We start from the raw sequence: 21,726 nt of genomic DNA, 5'->3' as shown, positions 1-21,726 counted from the left end.
GAGAAGAACATCTGCCTTGGGGGGAGATGCGCGTAAGAACGGCATGTATCTGACTACAGCAGCCCCCCTGGCAAAACGTCCAGGGCACATGGGGGAAGAAGAGCCGGCAAGGTTCAGAGAACGAAGAAGTTAAGAGCTCAGAGATCTGGATTCAGGTTTACGTCTCTGAAGCCAACCTACCTCACAGGGTTAGGATAAAACATGAGAAGGGGGGGAGAAGCCACTGCAGAGCCAAACCGTACCAGCTTGGAACACCCATGAAATTCAGTCGCCTTAAAATTATCTCAAAGAGTTCATGATTTACTTTGTATACATTTATTCCACTAAACCTTGGTAAATGCTGAAGTTTTTCTTACTTAGTTAAAGCGTGCTCATTTTAGCTTGGTTATATTTCCAGAACCTAGAATCTTTTAAAAGTGGACTGCTGAGGTCTTAATCTATGCCAGAGACTTAATTTTCACCCTTGCCCCTGCATAAACCTAATAAATCTGTGTCTAGCATGCAAATACTCTATAAACCAAACCTTTATGATAGGTGGTGGACCCTGAGCTGCTCTCTCTGGGTTGGATTCTAGGACTGACGTCTGCTAAGCCTTCATGGAAGAAAGAATTCCTCCAATAGAAAATGACTTTTTCTGAGAAGGGCTTCTTCCTCTGTTAGAGAAAACCATTTCTCTGTTGGAGGAAAATAATAGGAAATACTGTCTCTTTTAGAGACCTTGCCCTAGAACTGGGGTTCTCAAGCAGTTTCTGGCTGTATATGTAATGTGCTCAAATACTCCCCACCCAACGGCTAATGTGATTCTCCAAAATGCTCAAAACTGGTGCTGTCGCCTCCTAGCGCCTGGCATTCAGAGGTATACTGCCTCTGAACATGGAGGCTCCACTTAGCCATGTTAGTGAATATAGATGTCTTGAATATATCTTGAAATCTCCTTCCTGAATTTGCCTCTTCCCAATTTTAAACCGTCTAAGGTAGCGCCTATTACCCCACCGTGCAAAAATTAATCCCACAAGTTCCTTCCGCCTGATGGAGAGGGCGGTTTAGAAATGTAATATAATAAATTCTATGCATAAATGTTTCTTTCTGTTGGTCTCAAATCCACGGCTCCCCAGTTCGATGGAACGTGCTTGAGTTCTAGATTATTTTTATTTTCATTTATACCCCATCTCTCTCCCCATTGGAGACCCAAAGTGACGTACATTAACCTCCTCCATTTTTCCCTCACAACAGCCTTGTGAGGTAGGTTAGGCTGAGAGTGCATGACCTTCCCAAAGTCACCCAGGGAAGCATCCATAGAAGAACGAGGAATCAAACTGGCTCTCATTGGAGAGGAAGAAAAAATTCTAGCCATTTCTCCATCCTTGAAAAGATAGTAACAACATACTTTGTAAACCGCTGACTGGGCGTTAAGTTGTCCTGAAGGGCGGTATATAAATTGAATGTTGTTGTGTTGTCTTCACAGCTAGAGAGCCTTCCCCTTTCTCCTTTACACGATGTTGACATTGCGTGCAAATTTCAGTGAATTTTCATGTCACTGGGGGGAGCGCAAGGACACAAACACGCACACCAGATCTCCGCATGGAGCACAAGCCTTTTATTTGGTTCATGTCATTAGCAGCTTTGGCACGCTACGATACATCTGTGTTTTTTCAGCTGGTGAGGAAACCAAAGCAGGGCACGTGACGCTTCACACACAGCAAATTCTGCCAGCCGACAGTGCCCGAGCCCACGCCCCCATCACAACCCCCTTAAAAAACCACTGCAAAGATACAGAGAGAGCCATAAAGGGCAGCTCCAAAAGAAACCAGCAAAGAAATGATTCTACAAACTAGCCCCAAACTCCCATCTCTCTCGTGCGTCAAGATCAAATCATGGAGATATTCCTGGAGCAGGTGATAGATCCAGGAGTTAGCCGTGTTAGTCTGTAGTAGCAAAATATTAAAAAGTGAGGTAGCACCTTTAAGACGAACCAACTTGATCGTGGCATAAGCTTTCGAGAACCACAGCTCTCTTCGTCAGATGCATCTGACAAAGACAGCTGTGGTTCTCGAAAGCTTACGCCACAATCAAGTTGGCTCATCTTAAAAGGCCCTACTGAACTCTACTATTTTGGAGAGGGTGAATGGTTTTTGGCCCCGCTTCTCCTGTTTTGGCTGTTTCTGTTCAGGTTTTTTGGTCCTCCTTTTTTGTATCGTAAGCTGCGCTGGGTCCCCAAGCGGGGGGAGAAGTGAGATATAAATGAATCAAGACCAACTTCCCTGGAAGACAACCATGACCCCTGAACCGCCAGTAATCTTCCTTAAAAGAGGAACCATTCTAGACCAATGTTCTCTCTTGTTTAGGATCCTGTCGTGGCCAACCAGATGTCCTTAGGGGGCATACAAGCAAGGGCTGAGAGGTCAAAGCCTCCCTCTGTCACCACTGATGTTCAAAGATACACTGCTCTTGAACATGAAGGTTCCATTCCATCCTCGCGATCAACAGCAGTCGACGGACTTCTTCTCCATGGATCTGTCTAATCCCCTTTTCAAGTCAACCGAAACTAGTGGCTACAAGCTACTGCGAGTGAAGGAGCGCTTCCTTTTGGCTGTCCCCAAATTCTCACATTCCGTTCACTTCCCACTCCGCTAGGGAGCGCTGAACTTGTTCCAAGACCCCAGAGAATGAGTATATTTTACTACAACTCGGGGAGCGGGGGCTATTGCTACAATTTCAAAAATATTTTTTATGGGATGGGGGCAGACACCGTGCCTTTGTTAACAGGCCCAGAAAACTTATGCTTGACTGCTGGGAGACAGCTCTTTTGAAGGTTCGCTGCTTAAAAGGCTACACCAAGTTTATTTAATAACACTAATAAAAGATACATTGATGTCGCCTCTGAATAATAAAACGCTTTTCTTTCAAGCTTCCAGATGAGAGAATTTTCTAGGGAACGCATAAATGAAAATCTCTCAATGAACTCTAACAGCAAAAAAATCCCCAACCCCTTAAAAAACTCCACAAAAAACCCCAGGAAATGGGTTGGAGAAAGAAATGCAGGTACAGGGATTCAAATAACCCAAAATGCATTCAAAATGCCCAGCTTGAGAAATGGGCTGATCTCTGTTTGCAGTGAAAAACTCTGTACCTTAGGCCGAATAACACCTATTCTTCATCCACTCTTACAACAGCAACTGCAACTTTTCCGAAGTCTGACTACCCAAAGCAAGGGCTACGTCAATGCTTGGAACAATACATGAGTCCGTAAACCATCCAGAACTTAAACCAAGGCAAGAAAAAAAGCAAAGGAAATTCAGACACATGAACTGCTGGTGAATATCATTCATCATGCAAGATGGAAACACTAAAGGCTGTAGACAGCATGTTGGCAGTTTAACCCACCCCACAAGGTTGTTGTGATTATAAAGTGGAGGAGGGAACGATTTACACTCTTGTGAGGTCCTTGGAGGAAGAGCAGGATAAAGACATGATATTTTGCCTAGTTGTAAAGGCATTAACCTGGACCATGGTTAAGGATCAGCTACAAATCAGGATGTGAAACCACGGTTTAGTTTACAGTCCGCTGTTTGCATTATTCATCATTAATGCATCAGACCTGGACCAAACAAACCACAGTTAAGCAAATTACTTTGCTTACACAGACCCTCTTGTAGGAAGGACTTGCACAATCAAAACCATGGCACAGCTTGGGATCTTAACCAGGGTTAATGTGGCAAACCATGGGTAGTGCCAACACAGGCTGAAGGCAACAAACAGATCTGAAATTGACAGGCAGGTCTACACAACTCAGCCACCTCAAAAGACTGGCACTGGCAAAATCATGGCTTGATACGCTGAGCATTTGGAAGCTTAACATTTAACCATGGTTAAATGGTTGCATTAATGCCAGGGGGATATCCAGCGGCGGTGCAAGGGTTTATGGTATTTGCGGCCGGCCAGGCACTCCCCTGCGCGCTTGCAAGCGCTCCGGCCTACATGATGACGGCACACACGTCATCATCACGGGAGCGCGCACGCCACCGCTGGCCCAATCGCTGCAGCGGGCGGCTCTGACGGTGCACGGGTGGACTCCAAGCTCTCCCACTCGGTTGCCTGCACTGCTGCAGATGCCTGCCCATGGCAGCTGCGCCCAGCCGGGGGCGTGTGCTGGTGGCGGCGGTGCAGGAGGGATAGGAGGCTGCAGCTCTGTGGCGTGCGCTCCCCCCCCCACCTCCTCCAGTGCTCCCTCTGGCACCCTGCGCCTGAGGCCACCGCCTACCTGGCCTCAATGGGCACGCCGGCCCTGGGAATATCCCAAATGCTCAGTGTTCTATGTTATGATTTCAACAGTGCAAGTCTTTCCAGCTAGAAAGCATGCACACCTACTTGTTGTCTTTAACCATGGTTAGTACCAACCATGATTACATTTTTGTTTACAAAGGACCCGTGAGATCAGGTTTCTGATTTATTTTTCCAGGATCTGCTAGCATGTGAAGTACACTACTCTGAATGCAATATATATATAGCTCAGAATTACCTCTATTTGGAGTGACAGATCTCTGTATTGACTAATTTAAAAAAAATGGAATTCAGTTTGTCCAGCACAAGTACATAAATGAGAGATAATGCCCAAGGGATTCTCTCTGGATCACGCAAGTTAATGACAGAATCCAGATTTTCACAAACCAGGGTTATTACTAAATTCATACTTGTGCATACAACGCTGCAGGTCCTGTGTGAAACCGTCTCCCGTTTCTGAGGCACGTGTTCTGTCGGTCCAGAAGCCACCGTGCACTACGAGAGCACCCGAACGTGTGAATTCCCCCTTTAGAACTTCACAGAAGCTCACGTAAAGCCGAGGATCGGGGTTGAGGGAACGCTTGGCACGTAATACTGAAATTGGCAGAGGTCCACCCCACATACACACAACTACCAAGCTGGTGAGGGAGGAAGAACACTGGTCCCAAAATACTTCCGCAAGAGCGTCTTTACCAAATGGTTTCTCTTAACCCATCTCTCCTGCAACGTGGTGGGTGGGGGAGTTGGAGCCCTTTCAAAAAACCAACACAAAGATATTCAAGGCACCCAAAGAGATTAAGGCAAGGAAGCAGAACTGGAGATGGGAACAGCCCCAGCGTTTTGGCACCAAAAATCACATTTCAAAGAGGAAGAAAGCCCTCTTACCTTTCCCTGTCCCCTTACCCAATGAAACCACCAGAGGTGGTTTCAAAATCTGAGCCCTGATTAATTCCTAAAGCCAGCCAAGAGCAGGCAAAATTCAACCCACCCTGGCCGAATTTCTGTTCTGAATGAGACACACAACAGCTTTGTGCTTTGCCCACAGGAGTGAGATAACATGACACAGCCACATCAGGGAAGATGGACCCGGGGTTGTGCGATCTCACTGGACTTTTGGAATGAGGGAGCTGGTGGCACCGTTTGAAGGTAGATCGAAAATGATCAAGTCAGGCAGTTTTGAGAAAAACCGTATTCAGGGCAATCTCCAAAGGAGAGAAAGAGAGTTCAGTCCAAGTTTTGCTTCTGGGTGAAAATATTTAAGGGGCTCTCGGGGAACTCTTGGAACAGGTTAACTAGAACAGAGAGGGTTTTTCGCTCATCCCATGATATATGGGGATGGCTCCTTATTTCTCTCCTGCCCATTTCCCAAGCTGGTGAAATGATCCTCCCGTCCCCCAACCCCTAGTCCTCAGATCTTAATAAACAGAATGCTGGTGACAACTGCGAACCCAGCCAGGAGGAGGATAACTTTGAGGATCCGTTGCTCAGAGGAGCTGAGCTCGTGGGGCAGAATCTCCAAGAAGGTGATGTAGACGAACGTGCCAGCCGCCAGCCCTTCCAGCACGCTGCGGGACAGGCCGTGGAGCACAGCCACAGGGGTCTCCGTCAGAACCACGCCCAGCCCGATGCCCAAGGGGGACATGATGGAGAAGAGAACCAGGCACGCAGCCACCACTCGGGGCCGCAGCCGGCTCTGGAGCAGCTTAAAGCTGAGGCTGAAAGCGATGGCGCCCTTGTGGATCAGCAAGGCCAAACAGATCTCCAGGGCCTGGGCGCTCTCCTCCTGCAGCCCCACGGCCAGCCCCTCGAAGACGGAGTGCAGGGAGAGGGCCAGCAGAAGCACGAAGCAGCGGATGGCCGAGTGGGAGTTGAAATCCACGTGGAGGTGGGGGCGCTCCCCGATCGGGCTGTCCCGGGGCACCTGCCGCTGCAGAGGTCCATCCGGCCAGCCCTGGTCTTGGATGGTGGCGGAGTTATGCGAAGCGGAGCCAAGCAGGGCTTGCGTCTCCTCCAGGGAGCCCGACGGGTCCTTGTACGCCAGGACAATCTGCTCCATGATAAGAACCAGGAAAAACCCCATGGCCAGGATAAACTCTTGTAGGGGGAAGAAGAGCTGTGGGAAGGAAAGAAGAGGAGTTTCAGCAGAAGGGAACTTGGGAGTGCCTCCAAACAGCCTATGGTCCACATAGACCAAGCACAGCTCCACTTCTGTGGTCACTGGGAGCGTCCCAGAACCTTCCCCATCATCCCGATTTCTCCATTTGTGTATCTCTCCTTGATCAATCACCATCTTTATTGTCCAGTAGCACCTTTAAGACTAACCAACTTTACTGTAGCATAAGCTTTCAAGAACCACAGCTCTCTTCGTCAGATGCATCTGACGAAGAGAACAGTGGTTCTCGAAAGCTTATGCTACAGTAAAGTTGATTAGACTTAAAGGTGCTACTGGACTCTTTTCTAAAATATTTAAAGTTTTGCCTTGTGTTGAACCCCCCCAAAACCCTAAAAATATGTTATATTCTATCTAGAAGGATTATAGAGGGGGCAGTTTCTGTATAACAGACCAATCGAGGGAGAGGAGTAACATTATGAAATTTAGTTGTGTTATATATCTTGCTTATATTTTCTATGTATCTATCACTATATATTCTAAATATTTTTTCTGTTGTAGCCTAAATTTAGTATTCTGTATTTTGTATAAGGCTCTATGCATGTTCTATATTTATTTCAAATAAAATTCTAAAAATTAAATAAAGGAGCAAGTTGTCATAAGGAGACATCTGATCGGATAGAGAACACAATGAGCCCTGAATTTGTGGCTCAGAGACCGAGATCTGGCAAAGGGCTCCAGAACAGCAGCAGACCTGGCAAAGGGCTCTATAAGTGGGGCAGCATGCAACTATAGCTTCTTGTTTCCATGTTCAGGGAAAAGGTAAGGCAGAAGGGGTCTCCCATCATAAGATGCAACTGTGGTTCTCAAAAGCTTATGCTACGGTAAAGTTGGTTAGTCTTAAAGGTGCTACAGACTAACGTGGCTAACTCCTCTACATCTTTATTGCGACTGCAGGGGAACATTTTGGGGTGTGGACTCTACCGCTAGCGCTGCGTGTTGTGCGGTTTTCATTTTTCCCGCTTTCTGGAACTGGACAGACTCCTGCGCTGAGGCCGTGGCATGTCATAGCCCAAAAGGCCAGACATGGCGATTCCCTGCCCCAGCCCCGCTCTCACCGTGATTCCCAAATTAGCCAGGGCCTCGTTGATGCTGCTGAGGTAATCGGGAATCAAATCCAGGAGACAGGTAGCCAGGAAGACGCCGCCGGCAAAACAGCTCACCAGACTTAATACTTTATTCCGAGTCGCTGCCGGGAGAGAAAGAAGGATATGAACAAGAGAAGGATGGGGCAGGGGGGAAACTGAAGGGGATTCTACCCCTGTCCTACTCCTACACTGAGCAAAATGTATTCATTTATTAAAATATTTATACTCCACCTTTCCTGTCAGCTCAAGTCTGAAGCTCTTCTCCAATCTAAGGAGACCCTCCAAATTAAGGGGCTTTTCCATTGAGGGAAGAAACACTTAAACTGGAGAAAGACTCCGTAGGCTGGAGAAGGCTACTAGGAAAAAGGGTAGATTCAATCCAAAATATTCATCCCGACGTGAAGCTGACTCACTCTACCTCTGCATGCTCTCTTTGGCTACAAACTCCCAGACGAATCAGATGCTTCGCTAATGAGTCAGGGACCACAGACTTCACCTCTGTGTTGCCTTACGCATTATCTGTCGTCTTAAATATGTGCTCCTCTGAGCTACCTGTGCTTCATGTTGTTTAATGTCAGTCCTAGAATTGCTTGTGTTCTGTTTCAGCATTTCTTCCACTCTGTATTGGATTCTAGCTAATGCTACGTCTTTGTAAGCTTGCGTTTATTCACCCTATGGCACTCTTTATGGAAATGTCCTTGATATTGACTGTACTAATCTCACACTGTGTAATCCACCTTGAGTCTCAGTGAGAAAGGCAGACTATAAATGACATAAATAATAATAATAATGCAGTTTCTGTAATTTAATTCAACCTCGCTTTACAGTTCGTTGGGAAACATCAATGTGCCTTGAAGCACATTTGAAGAACCGACTGCACAACAGCCAGCAGGGGGTGCTATTGCCATTTCAAGTGTTTGGGCTAAAACCCAAATTTTTTGTCACACAAACTTAAAGAAGTGGTATTTAAATGGAACAAATAAGGAGATGGGGGGTGGGAGGGCTTAGAGGCTTAAGGAATTTTGTCTCTGAGACTGAACATCTCTGGAGGAGGGAGTGGTGGAACAAAACCTCTGGGAACGTCCAATGTAGGACATTCCCAAACAACAGAGCCAGCGTAGTGTAGTAGTTAGTGTTAGACTAGGATCTGGGAGGTTTGAATCCCCACTCTGTCAGGGAAGCCAGTTGTGTGACCTTGGGCCAGTCACCCTCTCCGCCAGACTTACCTCATAAGGTTGTTGTGATGATAAAATGAAGAACAACATAATAACAACAACAACATTCGATTTATATACCAACTTAATACCCACCCAGAGCAGTTTACAAAGTTTGTTATTATCCCCACAACAACAAACGCCCTGTGAGGTAGGTGGGGCTGAGAGAGACCTGAGAGAGACCTGAGAGAGCTGTGACTGACCCAAGGTCACCCAGCTGCCTTCAAGGGGAGGAGTAGGGACTCATACCCGGTTCTCCAGATTATAGTCCCACGCTCTTAACCACTACACCAAACTGGCTCACTACACCAAAATAAGCCATTTTGGGGAGGACAGAAAGGCATAAATGAAGTAAACAAACACCAGGGCTTGTTACGGAAGAAGGAGCAGCTGAGCTATCCTTACCTGATGAGCTGGTTGTGGTTCCTGGCCGATGGAAGACCCACATAGGCAAGAACCCACAAAGAAGCGTCACCATCAGCAATAGCACCAGCGAACCCAGTTTCACCTCCAAGCCCAGCTGGGAATGGAGCGCCGTCGTCCGGGCGTATGGCTGCCACACCATCTGGTCCAGCTCGGATTTCGGTTCCACCTGCTCAGCCATTGCTCTAGAGAGAGGTTTCAGACCCTCCTCAATAAACCCCAAAGGCTTGCCCTCTTTTTCTTAACCGCAGTGACCTTTTTGGCTATGACACGCCACGGCGTCAGCACAGGACTCTGTCCAGGGAAGGCACCTTCAAGCAGCACACGCCATTGCCGTCTGCTTCATTCCCAATTCCCCAGCCAAGAGACAGGTGTCCAGCAGAACTCAACCTAGAGGAGGAAACAACAGAAAGAGGGTAGGAAGTGGAACCAAAGTGCTGGGTGAGCAGAGGCAGGGAGGGAAGGCATTCTCAGACGCACCAGCAGTCCTGGACAGAACCTTGCATGAGGAATTCTAAGAAGTTGCAGCATGCTGCACAGTTTGTTTGTCCCCCAGGTCAGCCTCTTGTAGTCTCCCAGGACCCTCAAGTGGGTTGCAGAGGCCAACCTTGGGGATCATGAGCCCTACTGAACTGCCATTTTTTTTGAAGGACCCACTCCTAGCGCACATGTGTAAAGCTCAGGGGTTCTATTACAGCTCCTGCATGTACCTCCTTTGCATGTACACTGAGAGCAGCAGTTGGGACGGTGAGACAAGATCTCTCAACAGAAGAGGATTCATACACAGCTCTGAGCTTCGGCATGCTCCTCAGTGCAGTATACCTCCCAGAGCTCAGCCAGGGTTTTCGGACCCCAACCCTCTTAGTCTGTCGCCCATAATTCTGGCCCCTCCTCTTCGTGTTAAATGACCCTGATGTCACATGCTAGCAAGCTCGTGGGTCCTCTTGGGTCCAGCAATGCCCCTATCCTGTGGTATTGCTTTACAAGAATTTATAAAGAGGGTTTGTAGCAGTAACTGGATTCAGTGGACAACAAAAGCCACCTTTTGTCCCTCTCGGTTTCTTCTTTCCTTCTTTTGTAAGCTCCTTGGGGCAGAGAGTCATCTCCTTCTTTTACTCAATCTAGCATCATGTCTGTCTGTCTCTCCCCTCTTCAAGCCTGAAAACAGAAGCTGCCTTTTCCAGACAGATTTGGGCACGATCCCTCAATTGAAACAACTTTTCTACCACCTCACAGGTCAGAGTCTCAAGACAGCGGACATGTTAAATAAAATGCGTAGCAGCCATTCTTAAAAGCCACCCCCAAGCTAACTAAAAACAGCAGCCCCAGAACTCAAGAGTGCCGTAAAGCTGATAAAATAATTGAGAAAGAAACTGGATAAAAAAAAAAATCCCGGCAGTAGCCAGTTCAAGCACACACTGATAATGCAGGTTCATGAGCAAATTTTAAAGAACAAACACTTTTATTCACACAAACAAGGAACATAACAGAGATAACGCCAGATAGGGTTGGACAGTGCAATCCTAAGAAGAATTACGCCTGTCTAAACTCACTGAAATCAATGGGCTTAGACCGGAGTAACTCTGTTTAGGATTTCACTGAGAGTTTCGGAAATGTGAAGGCCAGGAGGAAGTAGAAAATCCAGGAGAAAACCACTCACACACTGCAAAGACTTTTTCCAGGGGAAAAAGTGGATATTTTGGCGATCTCTGCGGAAAAAGAAACTCCTCTAAACTACTCTCTCTTTTGGAATAAGTGAAATGCTTTTAAAGGCAAGGTTTTACTCAAAATGTGTAGCATGACGATTAATATACAAGACAACAATTGACATCATATTCTGTAATCTGTTTACCGAGTGACACTTTATCATACCAGTAATCTACCTTGAGTCCTAATGAGAAAGGCATTATTATTATTATTATTATTATTATTATTATTATTATACATTGCAGAATAACTTCTGTGTATACTGTAGGCATATATCCTTGCATATGTCTCTCATTCAAAGGAGACTAATTTGTCCCATAATTAATATGCTAGAATGTGTAAGATGATAAGACCTTCCCCGATGCTACCTCCTAGCACTGGAATTTAGAGACAGACTGCCTCTGGATATGGAGGTTCTCTTTAGTCACCATGGGTAGCAGCCATTCATGGTCTTCTCCATAAATCTCTACCTTTTATCATTGTCTATGAATCTCCCTTTTAAACTCTTCTATGCCTGTAGCCATCTTCTGGCAGCAAATTCCACATTTTAATCATTGCTTAACCCTGACCTAGATAGACCAGGTGTACTTGATCTTCTCAGATCTCATAAGCTAAGCAGGGTCGGCCTTGGTTAGTAATTGGATGGGAGACCTCCAATGAAGACCAGTGTTGCAGAGGCAGGCAATGGCAAACCACCTCTGTTAGTCTCTTGCCATGGAAACCCCAACAATGGTAACCTTGTCAGCTTTGACTTGATGGCACTCTACATACACACACAATCATTTGTTACGTAAAAGAAGTTTAGATGGTTATGTAACTATCTAATTCATGTATATGGGATTCATGTTTGGAATCCTGTTATTGTTGTATTATTGTTAAAAATTCAGAAATAAAAAGTTATTTAAAACACCCTCAGAACATGGTATACACCAATCACAACAAATCACAGTATGTTTACACATACATATTGACCAAAAGGCCAAATGCATTTCAGCCCCGGGTACCTTCTTCAGTGGTCAAAAATTATTTTCACACCCATATAATTTAAGTAGCTGCCATTCTTCTAAAGATTTTATGCAAACCGACTTTTGGGACAAGTCAGTATATTATAATTTACTTACATCAGTATTTTTATTGATTTCAGGATTCATATACAACCTGCCTTGCCTGAAAAGGCAACATTTTTATACTGATAAAATTGTAGTTTTATATGTGCATGAAAATAATTTTTAACCACTGAAGATCGCCCCCCAGGGCCGAAACGTTTTTGGTCAATACGTATGAATAAACATATTGTGATCAACAGGGCTTTTTTTCAGCTGGAACGCGGTGGGACGGAGTTCCGGCACCTCTTGAAAACGGTCACATGGCCGGTGGCCCTGCCCCCTGATCTCCAGACAGAGGGGAGTTGAGATTGCCCTCCACACTACTCAGCGGCGCGGAGGGCAATCTAAACTCCCCTCTGTCTGGAGATCAGGGGGCGGGGCCACCGGCCATGTGACCATTTCGCCAAGGGTGATTTAAACTTTAAAGTTCCAGCTGACCCAAAGTGACGTCATTGTGTGGTCCTGCGTTCCACCACCACTTTTCCCAGAAAAAAAGCCCTGGTGATTGGTATATACCATGTTCTGAGTTTTTAAAGGTATTTCATCGATGGTGTTTTTAGTCGTATGAATCTGTGCACTGTGCAATAAATTGTTACATTTATTTTATTCTACGTCCTTGTTGCTCAACCTTTTGGTTCCTGACTTGTTCCCCTTTTGTCTTTGTACACTCTCAGACTAACCTACCTGACAGGGTTGTTGTGAAGATAAAATAGAGGCGAGGACAGCAACGTAGGCCATTGGGGAGAAAGGCAGAGTATAAATGAAGCAAATAGACAAACATAGAGGAAGGGGGAACTGCATAGGCGATCCTAAGCTCCTGGGTGAAAGGGAAGGATTTTTAAAAATAAGAATATGTTAAACTGTGGTCGCGAAGAACTGCCACAGCAGAACGCTCCTCTCAAAAAACATGTTTTTTGTTCCAGGATTTTGCTTTGGATCAATCCGGCTACGTGCCATCTTTGGCACTGCCCTATTTATTTAGAAATATCTTATCTTGCATTACCCTTATCTTATCCTACTAGCTACAGGAAAAGGGGATATTCCAGGAAAAAGGATTCTGCCCCCTTCCCCTCTTTGCAAGCTGAGTAAGAAGAGGTGGGGGGGGGGTCTCTTTTGGCCTGTCGCTTTTTTTGCTCCAGGCTACGGAGCGCAACTTACGACCCACATCCTGACAATTTTCTTGACTATGTAACTAGCAAGTGAGTCACCAAACAGATTCCAGGAATGTTTCCTCCCCTCTCCCGAATCCCACCCCACCCTCAAGGGGAGGGAACAAGCCGGGCAAGCAAACTTACCAACTCCATTGTCCTCCGAGCCCAATCCAAAGCAGGGGTGTGAGCTTCCTCACTTCTACCAGGAAGCCAATGGAACTTACTTCTGAGTAGAGGTGCCTGGAATTGGGTCGTGCCTTCCCTGTTGTTTCCAAGGAGGTTAAAAGTCCAGGGGTGGGAGCAGGGGCCTCTAAAAGATAGCTTAGTGGCAAGTTGGCTGGGTTGAGAGTGATTTCTGACCTCCCTGGGGTGGTCGCAGGGAGCACCAACCACAGCCGTAAAGAGGAAGTTGAGACGAGAAAGCCATTTAAAAAAAGAAACGCTTTCGTAATTTCCAGGCAACACTAGATTACTGAATGTACTATTATTATACCGCTCAGAGTCACAAGGCCAAGGAGGAGGAAAGATTTAAATCTGCACCAGCAAAATGCATTCACTTGGGACAAACCTCTGCTCTCCGTTTACCACTGCTCCTTAATGAAACTGAACAGCCGTGGTGCACAAACGGCTCCTGGTACACAGGTACAGCCTTCCCTATGTGCACCTAAAGCAGCTTGTGCTTCTTTTAAGCCTGTGTGTTCATGGATCAAACCTGGTACCCTACTGCTGGAGACAAAAGGAAGTAAAGAACATTTAAAGAATACAGTCAGCTTTAGGGTTGCCAGATCCAGGTTGGGAAATCCCTGGAGATTTGGGGGGTGGAGCCTGGAAAGAGTGGAGTTTGGGGAGAGGAGGGGCCTCGATGGGGTATAATGCCATAGAGTCTACCCTCCAAAGCACCCGTTTTCTCCAGAGAAACTGATCTCTGGCCTGCAGATCAGTTGTAATTCCAGGAGATCCCCAGCCACATCCTAGGTCAACGTGAAGGAAAACGGAGAGATGTGTGGGACATAACAGCTTCGGCTACATCTTAATATAAAAGCCTAGTGACCCACGTCTGAGAGATGCACACAATATCGTACAATCAAATAGATTTAGCCAAAATCTAGATTGTATTTAGAAACTAACTAGTAAGTATAAGTTTTATTCCTGTTTCAGTGGCCGATATAAGTCCCCTTTAGTTTAAGCCTTTTTGCCTTCCCGTTTGGCTTGGCTGGAAAAACTAACTTGAGGAATGTAACTGCTCTGTTAAGTGCCTGGAAAGTGTCAATTGATAAGATAATAGGCCCCAGAGCAGCAACAGGCATAGGAGATAACAAGCTTGACTTAAAGGCCCTGGGCCAATAGTTTATGCATATCCTGTCAGAAATGGGGTACCTTTGGTTGTAGAAGTGATATCTAACACCTCCATTCAAGAAAAGGTCATAGAATGTCCCCTCCATCAGCATATAGTCAGATTTACAATGGGACCATGTTTTAGTTAACATATGCAAGAGGATCAGAACAGATAAAACACTGGCCTTGAAGATGGCACATATCCCGCTGAATTGTTACTTTTATTGTGGTAGAAGGTGCAAAAGGAAGAACTGTGTGTTCTTTAAAATAATAACATTCAATTTATAGATCCAGAGGAGTCAGCCGTGTTAGTCTGTAGTAGCAAAATCAAAAAGAGTCCAGTAGCACCTTTAAGACTCCGCCCTCCCCTCTCCTCCTCTATATCTGACCAGTTTCTTTTTGTCCTCCATGCATCTGACGAAGAGAACTGTGATTCTTGAAAGCTTATGCTACAATAAAATTGGTTAGACTTAAAGGTGCTACTGGACTCTTTTTGTTATTGTAGCATAAGCTTTCGAGAATCACAGTTCTCTTAGTCAGATGCATGGAGGGCAAGAAGAAACTCCTCCTCTATATCTGATCAGTTTCTTCTTGCCCTCCATGCATCTGACGAAGAGAACTGTGATTCTCGAAAGCTTATGCTACAATAAAGTTGGTTAGTCTTAAAGGTGCTACTGGACTCTTTTTGATTCAGTTTATATACAGCCCTTCAGGACAACTTAATGCCCACTCAGAGCGGTTGACAATGTTATTGTTATCCCCATTATAAACAAAATTTGTGGAAGGACAACCCAAAAGTTGTAATTACCCAATGGAGCTTTGCCAGATCATATGTACCTTACCTGTTTGACCAATAATGCCTTTTTTGTATAATTTTTTGCCTATGTCATGAAAGGTATAAGACCCTAGGTCAAAAGCCTAGACCCTCGAAGAGCTGTTTGCCTTCTGAGGGCCTTTACTCTCTGTATCCAACTCTTTTCTTGTTTATTAATAAATATTCTTTTCAGTTATTCCCTTCACAGGATTTCTCTGTGTATTCCTTACCTGGGCTAGGGACACATTGGTCCACGGTTTGCGTGGGACATACGGAACTGATTCAAAATTCAGCAACTGCTACCCCGAAATGTTATATAGACTCAGAGGAATCAAGTATACAATCTAGTCCTATGTAAAAATATTCTTGGGTGGGGGAAGGATTGTTGCTGCCTGGAGGGGGGATAAAAAGAAGAACGTAAATATCCTTTGTCTGTCTGTCAAGAAAAGAAGAGGGTGCTCATGTTCTAGGATTCCTTGAAGTGAGGCGGGTGGGGGGAACAGTCCTTGGATGAGATCATATTCTTGCCTACTTCCAAGTTGATGTTTGAGTCCCAAGATAGTAAAGAGTCCAGTAGCACCTTTAAGACTAACCAGCTTGATTGTAGCATAAGCTTTCGAGAACCACAACTCTCTTTGTCAGAGGCATCTGATGAAGAGAGCTGTGGTTCTCGAAAGCTTATGCTACAATCAAGCTGGTTAGTCTTAAAGGTGCAACTGGACTCTTTACTATTTTTCAACTACAGACTAATACAACTAACTCCTCTGGACCTGAGTCCCAAGAGTGGGTGAATGAGACCTTTATATACTTTTTTTGTCTGTTGGACCACTGGGGTTTCAATTTGGGAATGAAAATCCAGAGGTTTGGGGGGGGGGGGGGGAGAACGTCAAAGGGGTCCCAAAAAGCTGGCAGAGTGTGTGGGAAACTTGACTGAATTAAAAGGAAAAGACCACGGGCTAGCTTGAGTGGTAGTAGAAACTGAACCTAGTTAACGCCCTGCCTTCTCTGTGCAAGGCAGGATACTTGCTTTCATTCCAGGTGCAACTGATTAGTTTACTGCCCTGGGAGGGGGAGTGCGGCATTCACTGGTATCAACCAGGTAGAGTTAAAGTAACTACAAAACTGGCCCCTGTCAATAAGTGACTTAAGGCGCTCTCTCCTTGGTTTGGTTGGCATTTTATTTCTCCTATACGTGTGACTAGTTTTAAAGTTCTCTTTAATGGCAGAGGATAGCTTTCCAAAATGGGGAAGAGACCCTGGTGATTATTTCCCCTTTGCTAATACATCAGAGGACATGAAACCAAGGGTGGGGGCCTCCTGGGTAACATCTGGGGGCACGGGAGATGCCATCTGGGCAGTAACAGTGACAACGGAACCAACCTGGAGCTTCAAACAAGCAATCCAAAGAGTTTCGTACTCAAAAGAGAGGACCACGCCAAGCCCCGTGGAACTCCCCGCCACAAGAACAAAGCCACCAGTCAAAGGCAACATCACCCTGACTGCTTGCATCCATTTTTATTTATATTTTCTTTCTGACCAAGCCCCGTGGAACTCCCCACCACAAGAACAAAGCCACCAGTCAAAGGCAACATCACCCTGACTGCTTGCATCCATTTTTATTTATATTTTCTTTCTGACCAAGGCTGGAAAACAAGTGAACCAGTCCAAGAGTCCCCTCTCCAAAACAGGACACTCACAATACATCCGCAGTGCAGGACAACTCCCTGCACTGGGCATGGGGTTGGACTAGATGGTCTGTATGGCCCCTTCCAACTCTATGATTCTATGACAAGTTTTATCCATGTCTTGGTCGCCATAGGTTAAAAACAGAGCCTCCATGTACAGAGGCACCCTACCCTTGCACCAAATTAGCTTTTTTAAAAAGTGGTTTCGATTCTCCATCTTCCAGCCCAAATTTCTCAGGGCGGCAAATTTCATTGTGATAGCCATCATCTCTGCGAATTTGCTTTTAAAAAGCTTTCTAAGGTCCCATTGGCATCTGTATGAGTCTTTATAGATTCCTTGATATATATTCTGGAGAAGGGAACCCTCGCAATACCCTTCACTAGTTACAGAAAAAGACTCAAAGTGGGAATGCAATATCCACGTGTAACTATAGAACATCTACATCGTAAATATATAACAATTCTGGGGGAGAGGAGGCTCCGCATACCTAACTCATAACCAAGAGCAACCAACAACCTCTTGGATTATTTCATTCATTCCTTTATGTCATTTATAGTCCACCTTTCTCACCGAGACTCAAGGAGGATTACATAGAGTGAGATTAGCACAGTCAGTATCAAGGGCATTTCAATAAACAATGCCATAAGACAAATAACTGCACGTTTACAAAGACGTAATATGAGCAAAAATCCAATACAAAGTTGAAGAAATGCTGAAACAGAGCATAAGCAACTCTAGGACTGACATTAGACAACACAGGACTACCCAGTATGGCTCGTTTTATATCTGACCCAACTTCTGCTCATTCATAGAAGGGGCAAAAGTCAGGCCACCTCCCTTTTCTACAGAAGTCACCGACACGAGTGTGACCAAGGAACAGAGCTGAGTTCGGCTCTGCAGACAAAGGGGCAGGCAGGGCCACAGAGACTGACTGGCTTGAACTCTCAGGGTCTCCAAACAGCAACTTTAATACCCCCATATGAAACCCTTAACCTTGTCCCCTATAGACAAACAGCCGTCACTCACTCGGAGTAACACTGAGATGTCTTGCTTTGGGATTCCCCAACTGCTTTGAAACCACCACACTGTGTCTTAGATTCTCTTTGTCGATTAGCGAGCTACTCTGGGCAAATCTTCCTCCATGGAGCTGCGTGCGAAACCCAAGCGTAAACTGCAACCACAACCTTGCACGGTAGGCTCAGCCAAGACACAGCAACAGCCAGGGCTGCCTAGCGGCCCTGATGAGAGCAGAAAGGCAGGGTATAATTGCTGTAAATAGTAAGTTTCATAGCCAAGCCTGGGCCTGGATCCTGGATTTCCCCAAGGACTTCCCCAACTCCCTAACACTTACATCACACTGATTGTCAACAAATGCAAAATAATACCTAACTTATTCATGCAGCATGATTTTGGGGTGGGGGGCTCCTCTTTTCCAAACAAATCTTGGTATTTTGAAGAGTTATTTCAAGGCTCACAACCCTCTGTATATTTATCTTAGAGACTGTCCCTTTTAACACAATGGGCTACTACTTCCAGTCAGAAGGTAAGGCCCTAAATGGGATTTCTCCAAAGTAGTTTCCAAAAAAGGGGTTCTCCTTCGTATTCCTTTGAGGGATTTCCTTCCACAACAAAGCACCCAAAGGAGCCAGGCGGGCGCTTCTAAGAGCCTCCCCCCACCCCACCCCCGGCCAGGCCCTGAAGGTAACCAGATCTCCTCTGGTGCTTTGTCTTCTACCTTCCCCTGGCACAAGTGGTATTCATAGGTACAGACTTGGTTATTCTAATTACCAACCATCAAGAGCCCCCCCCCCCTTGCATAACGCTTTTTGAAAGTCGCAGCCTGCTACTGTGGCAGTGAGTTCCATAAGCTAAACTCTGTGCTGCATGAAAACTGAGCTTCCTTTCATCCATTCTGGATGTACCACCCGTCGATTTAATCTGAGCTGCCTCCCAGTTCCAGGAACACTCTTGAGATTACAAGAGCCACACGGTGCCATGCCGGAGGCCCAGATAATCCAGGCATTCTCTTTCCCATAGCAGCTGAGGCCTTCGAAGACTCATAAGGTGGGGTACAGTTAGCTGCCCCCCATTGTTACCGCCACTACCCATTATTAAGAGGTACACTGCTTCTAAACATGGAGGATCCAGCCGTCCTAACCAATCTCGACAGACCCCTCCTTTTTCGTGAATTCCCTTTAACAAGCCACCTAAACATCACATCTTGTGGCAGCAAGTTCCACAAGTTAACTGTGGGGGGGGGCAGTTTCCCCATAAACCTTTTTAAAAGTCCAAATGCTTCAACCTTTTTTGTCTTTGGAAAGATGCTCTAAAGCCTTGATCATCCCGGGAGCTCTTTCCTTCACAGTTTGATCGCCCATTTTTTTGCTATGGAAGGGCATGGGTTGCCATCTCCAGGTTGGGAAATTCCTGGAGATCTAGGGGTGCAGCCTGGGGGAGCTAGGTTTGGGGAGGGGAAGGGCCTCCTCCGCACGTTATAAAGCCATAGAGTTCACCCTCCAAAGCAGCCATTTTCTTCAGGGGAACTGACCTCTGTCGGCTGGAATCAGTTGTAATTCCGGGAGATCTCCAGGCCCCACCTGGAAGCTGGCAACCTTTTCAAAGGGCAGCGGGGGAGGAATCCGGTTGCCCCGCCCGAGCGCCATGCCACGTCCCCATCTCAGCCCAGCCACCGGAGCCTCGACCCCGATCCAGCCTTCCAGGCCTTGGAGATCCCCACCAAAGAACTCACCTTCCGCCCTCGCTACACTGTTTCCAACTCAAGGCTGGTGTCTGAACGTTCCAAAAGGAGGGACATGAAAGGGAGCCAGCGCGGCCGCCCAGCCAATAGGAGCCGCCGCGGCCTCGGCGACAGAGCCTGAGAATGTTCGGAAAGGCGGGACCTAAAAGCATGACGAAAGCGGCACCCACGCTCAGCCAATGGGAGCCCCCGGCGACGCCACTTAGGGTCCGAACGTTCGAAAGGGGAGGGAGGGGGGAAGAGGAAGAGAGCCGCCCTCTCTTTCTCAACCAATGGAAGCCTTGCACAGGGAAGGGGGCGGGGAGAAAGGATGATTCGCAGCCGCTTTGGCCAATAAGGGGAAAGCTAGGCTGCCCGGAGGAGCTTGCACTGCAGCGGGGTTCCTCTTTTCTGGGATTTTCAGTGCAATTCTAAACGGAGTTATTGCAGTCTAAACCTATTGATTTCACTGGGTTTAGACTGCCTTAACTCTGTTTAAGATTGCACTGTTGGTGTCTTATAGTGGCCAGCCCGTCAGTCTCCTCCTACTCTTTACTGCTCCTGCGCGTGGAGGTTCTATTGCGCTCTCCTGGCTAGTAGATGTTGGTAGGCCTCGCCTCCTCCATCAGTTTGGTCCGATTCCATCGGAAAACTCGAAGGCTGCGGTTGCTAGTCTGTCTTCAGAGGGGCAGCCATGAAAACATAGCAGGAGAATTGGACGCCTTCAAGTCATGAGGTTGCCAACCTCCAGGTGGTGGCTGGAGATCTCCCGGAATTGCCACTGATTTCCAAGCAACAGAGATCAGTCCCCCTGCAGAAACGGTAGCTTTAGAGGGAATACTCTATGGCGTTATTCCCTGCCGGAGTCCCTCCCCTCCCCAAAACCTGTTCTCTCCTGGCCCCACAAGGAATTTCCCAAACCAGAGTTGGCAACTCTACAACAAATTGAATTTTTCAAGAGGATGCTTTCACAAAGGGAGAAGGGCTGCTTTTTACGGCACTGCTTATTGTATGCGTTTCCTGGTTTTTACTGCATTGGTTTCTAATTTCTAACTTCCACTGTTTGCATTTCTTACAGTTTTTGTTGTAGTTTTCTAATCGAAACCCTAAAGGTAGGTGAAGATAGTCCCCTGTGCAAGCACCGAGTCATTACTGACCCATGGGGGATGTCGCATCATGACATTTTCTTGGCAGACTTTTGTTACGGGGTGGTTTGCCATTGCCTTCCCCAGTGGTCTACACTTTACCCCCAGGAAACTGGGTACTCATTTCACCGACCTCAGAAGGATGGAAGGCTGAGTCAGCCTTGAGCCGGCTACCTGAACCCGGCTTCTGCCAGGATCGAATCCTATTCATGACTTATGCTGTGTAATCCGCCTCAAGTCTCAGTATGAATGGTGGACTATAAATTGCGTGAAGAAATAAATGATCAACTTTGCAATCCAATCTTATTACACTGTTTTATGATAAGCTTTATACTGTTCTTATTGCATCATTTTAAATTTTGTAATCGCCTTGAGTCCTGGCATAAAGGCGGACTATATAGAAAGTCAATAAATAAATAGCAAAATGTTACGACATCATCACATCTGAAGTGGGTTCTCAAACTCTTATACTGGAATAAAATGGTGATAGTCCTTAAGGTACCACAAGACTCCTGTTTATTTTTAGAATATCTTGCAGCGGTGAATCCCATCAGTTAACTGGTGGTAGAAACAGAAGATGCAAAACTTTAATGCTTTGGGAATAGCTGCATCCGGATGCTCTAGGATGACTGATTGAACAAAGAACATATCCATTTCCAGAGCCTAAAAATAAAAGAGGGAGCAACTGGCTATCAGAGATGTTTGGGAGGATGTTGGATATGGCAAGGGATGGAGATTTTCACTGTCTAACATGGCTACCTTTTTGGAATTTGATCCCTGAGAAATTTCATGAGGACACAACACATTTCTTCATTAACTAAGAATTTCTACATCCACTTTGTTGTGGGTTTTTTTTTAAAGAATTTTTA

At 46.1% G+C, this 21,726-nt stretch overlaps 1 protein-coding gene across 3 annotated transcripts; it reads right to left on the bottom strand.

Annotated features, from left to right (window-relative positions):
* Positions 1-1,582: 1,582 nt before the first annotated feature.
* On the bottom strand, positions 1,583-19,806 carry SLC39A1 (solute carrier family 39 member 1). Of its 3 annotated transcripts, none has more exons than XM_054994949.1 (4): positions 19,725-19,806; positions 9,159-9,566; positions 7,510-7,640; positions 1,583-6,394 (listed from the first exon to the last, which is right to left on the bottom strand). In XM_054994949.1, exons 2-4 carry the CDS (start codon positions 9,355-9,357, stop codon positions 5,690-5,692), a joined length of 1,035 nt encoding a protein of 344 aa, XP_054850924.1. In that variant the 5' UTR covers positions 9,358-9,566; positions 19,725-19,806; the 3' UTR covers positions 1,583-5,689. The 3 variants fall into 3 exon arrangements, with proteins under 3 accessions (XP_054850924.1, XP_054850941.1, XP_054850932.1); XM_054994966.1 differs by lacking the exon at positions 19,725-19,806 and adding an exon at positions 19,524-19,718; XM_054994957.1 differs by lacking the exon at positions 19,725-19,806 and adding an exon at positions 13,285-13,478.
* Between the last annotated feature and the right edge of the window lie 1,920 nt (positions 19,807-21,726).

This window comes from Eublepharis macularius, chromosome 1 (assembly GCF_028583425.1).
Source record: "Eublepharis macularius isolate TG4126 chromosome 1, MPM_Emac_v1.0, whole genome shotgun sequence".
NCBI lineage: Eukaryota > Metazoa > Chordata > Lepidosauria > Squamata > Eublepharidae > Eublepharis > Eublepharis macularius.
This window is presented reverse-complemented; position numbering and strand designations above follow the sequence as displayed.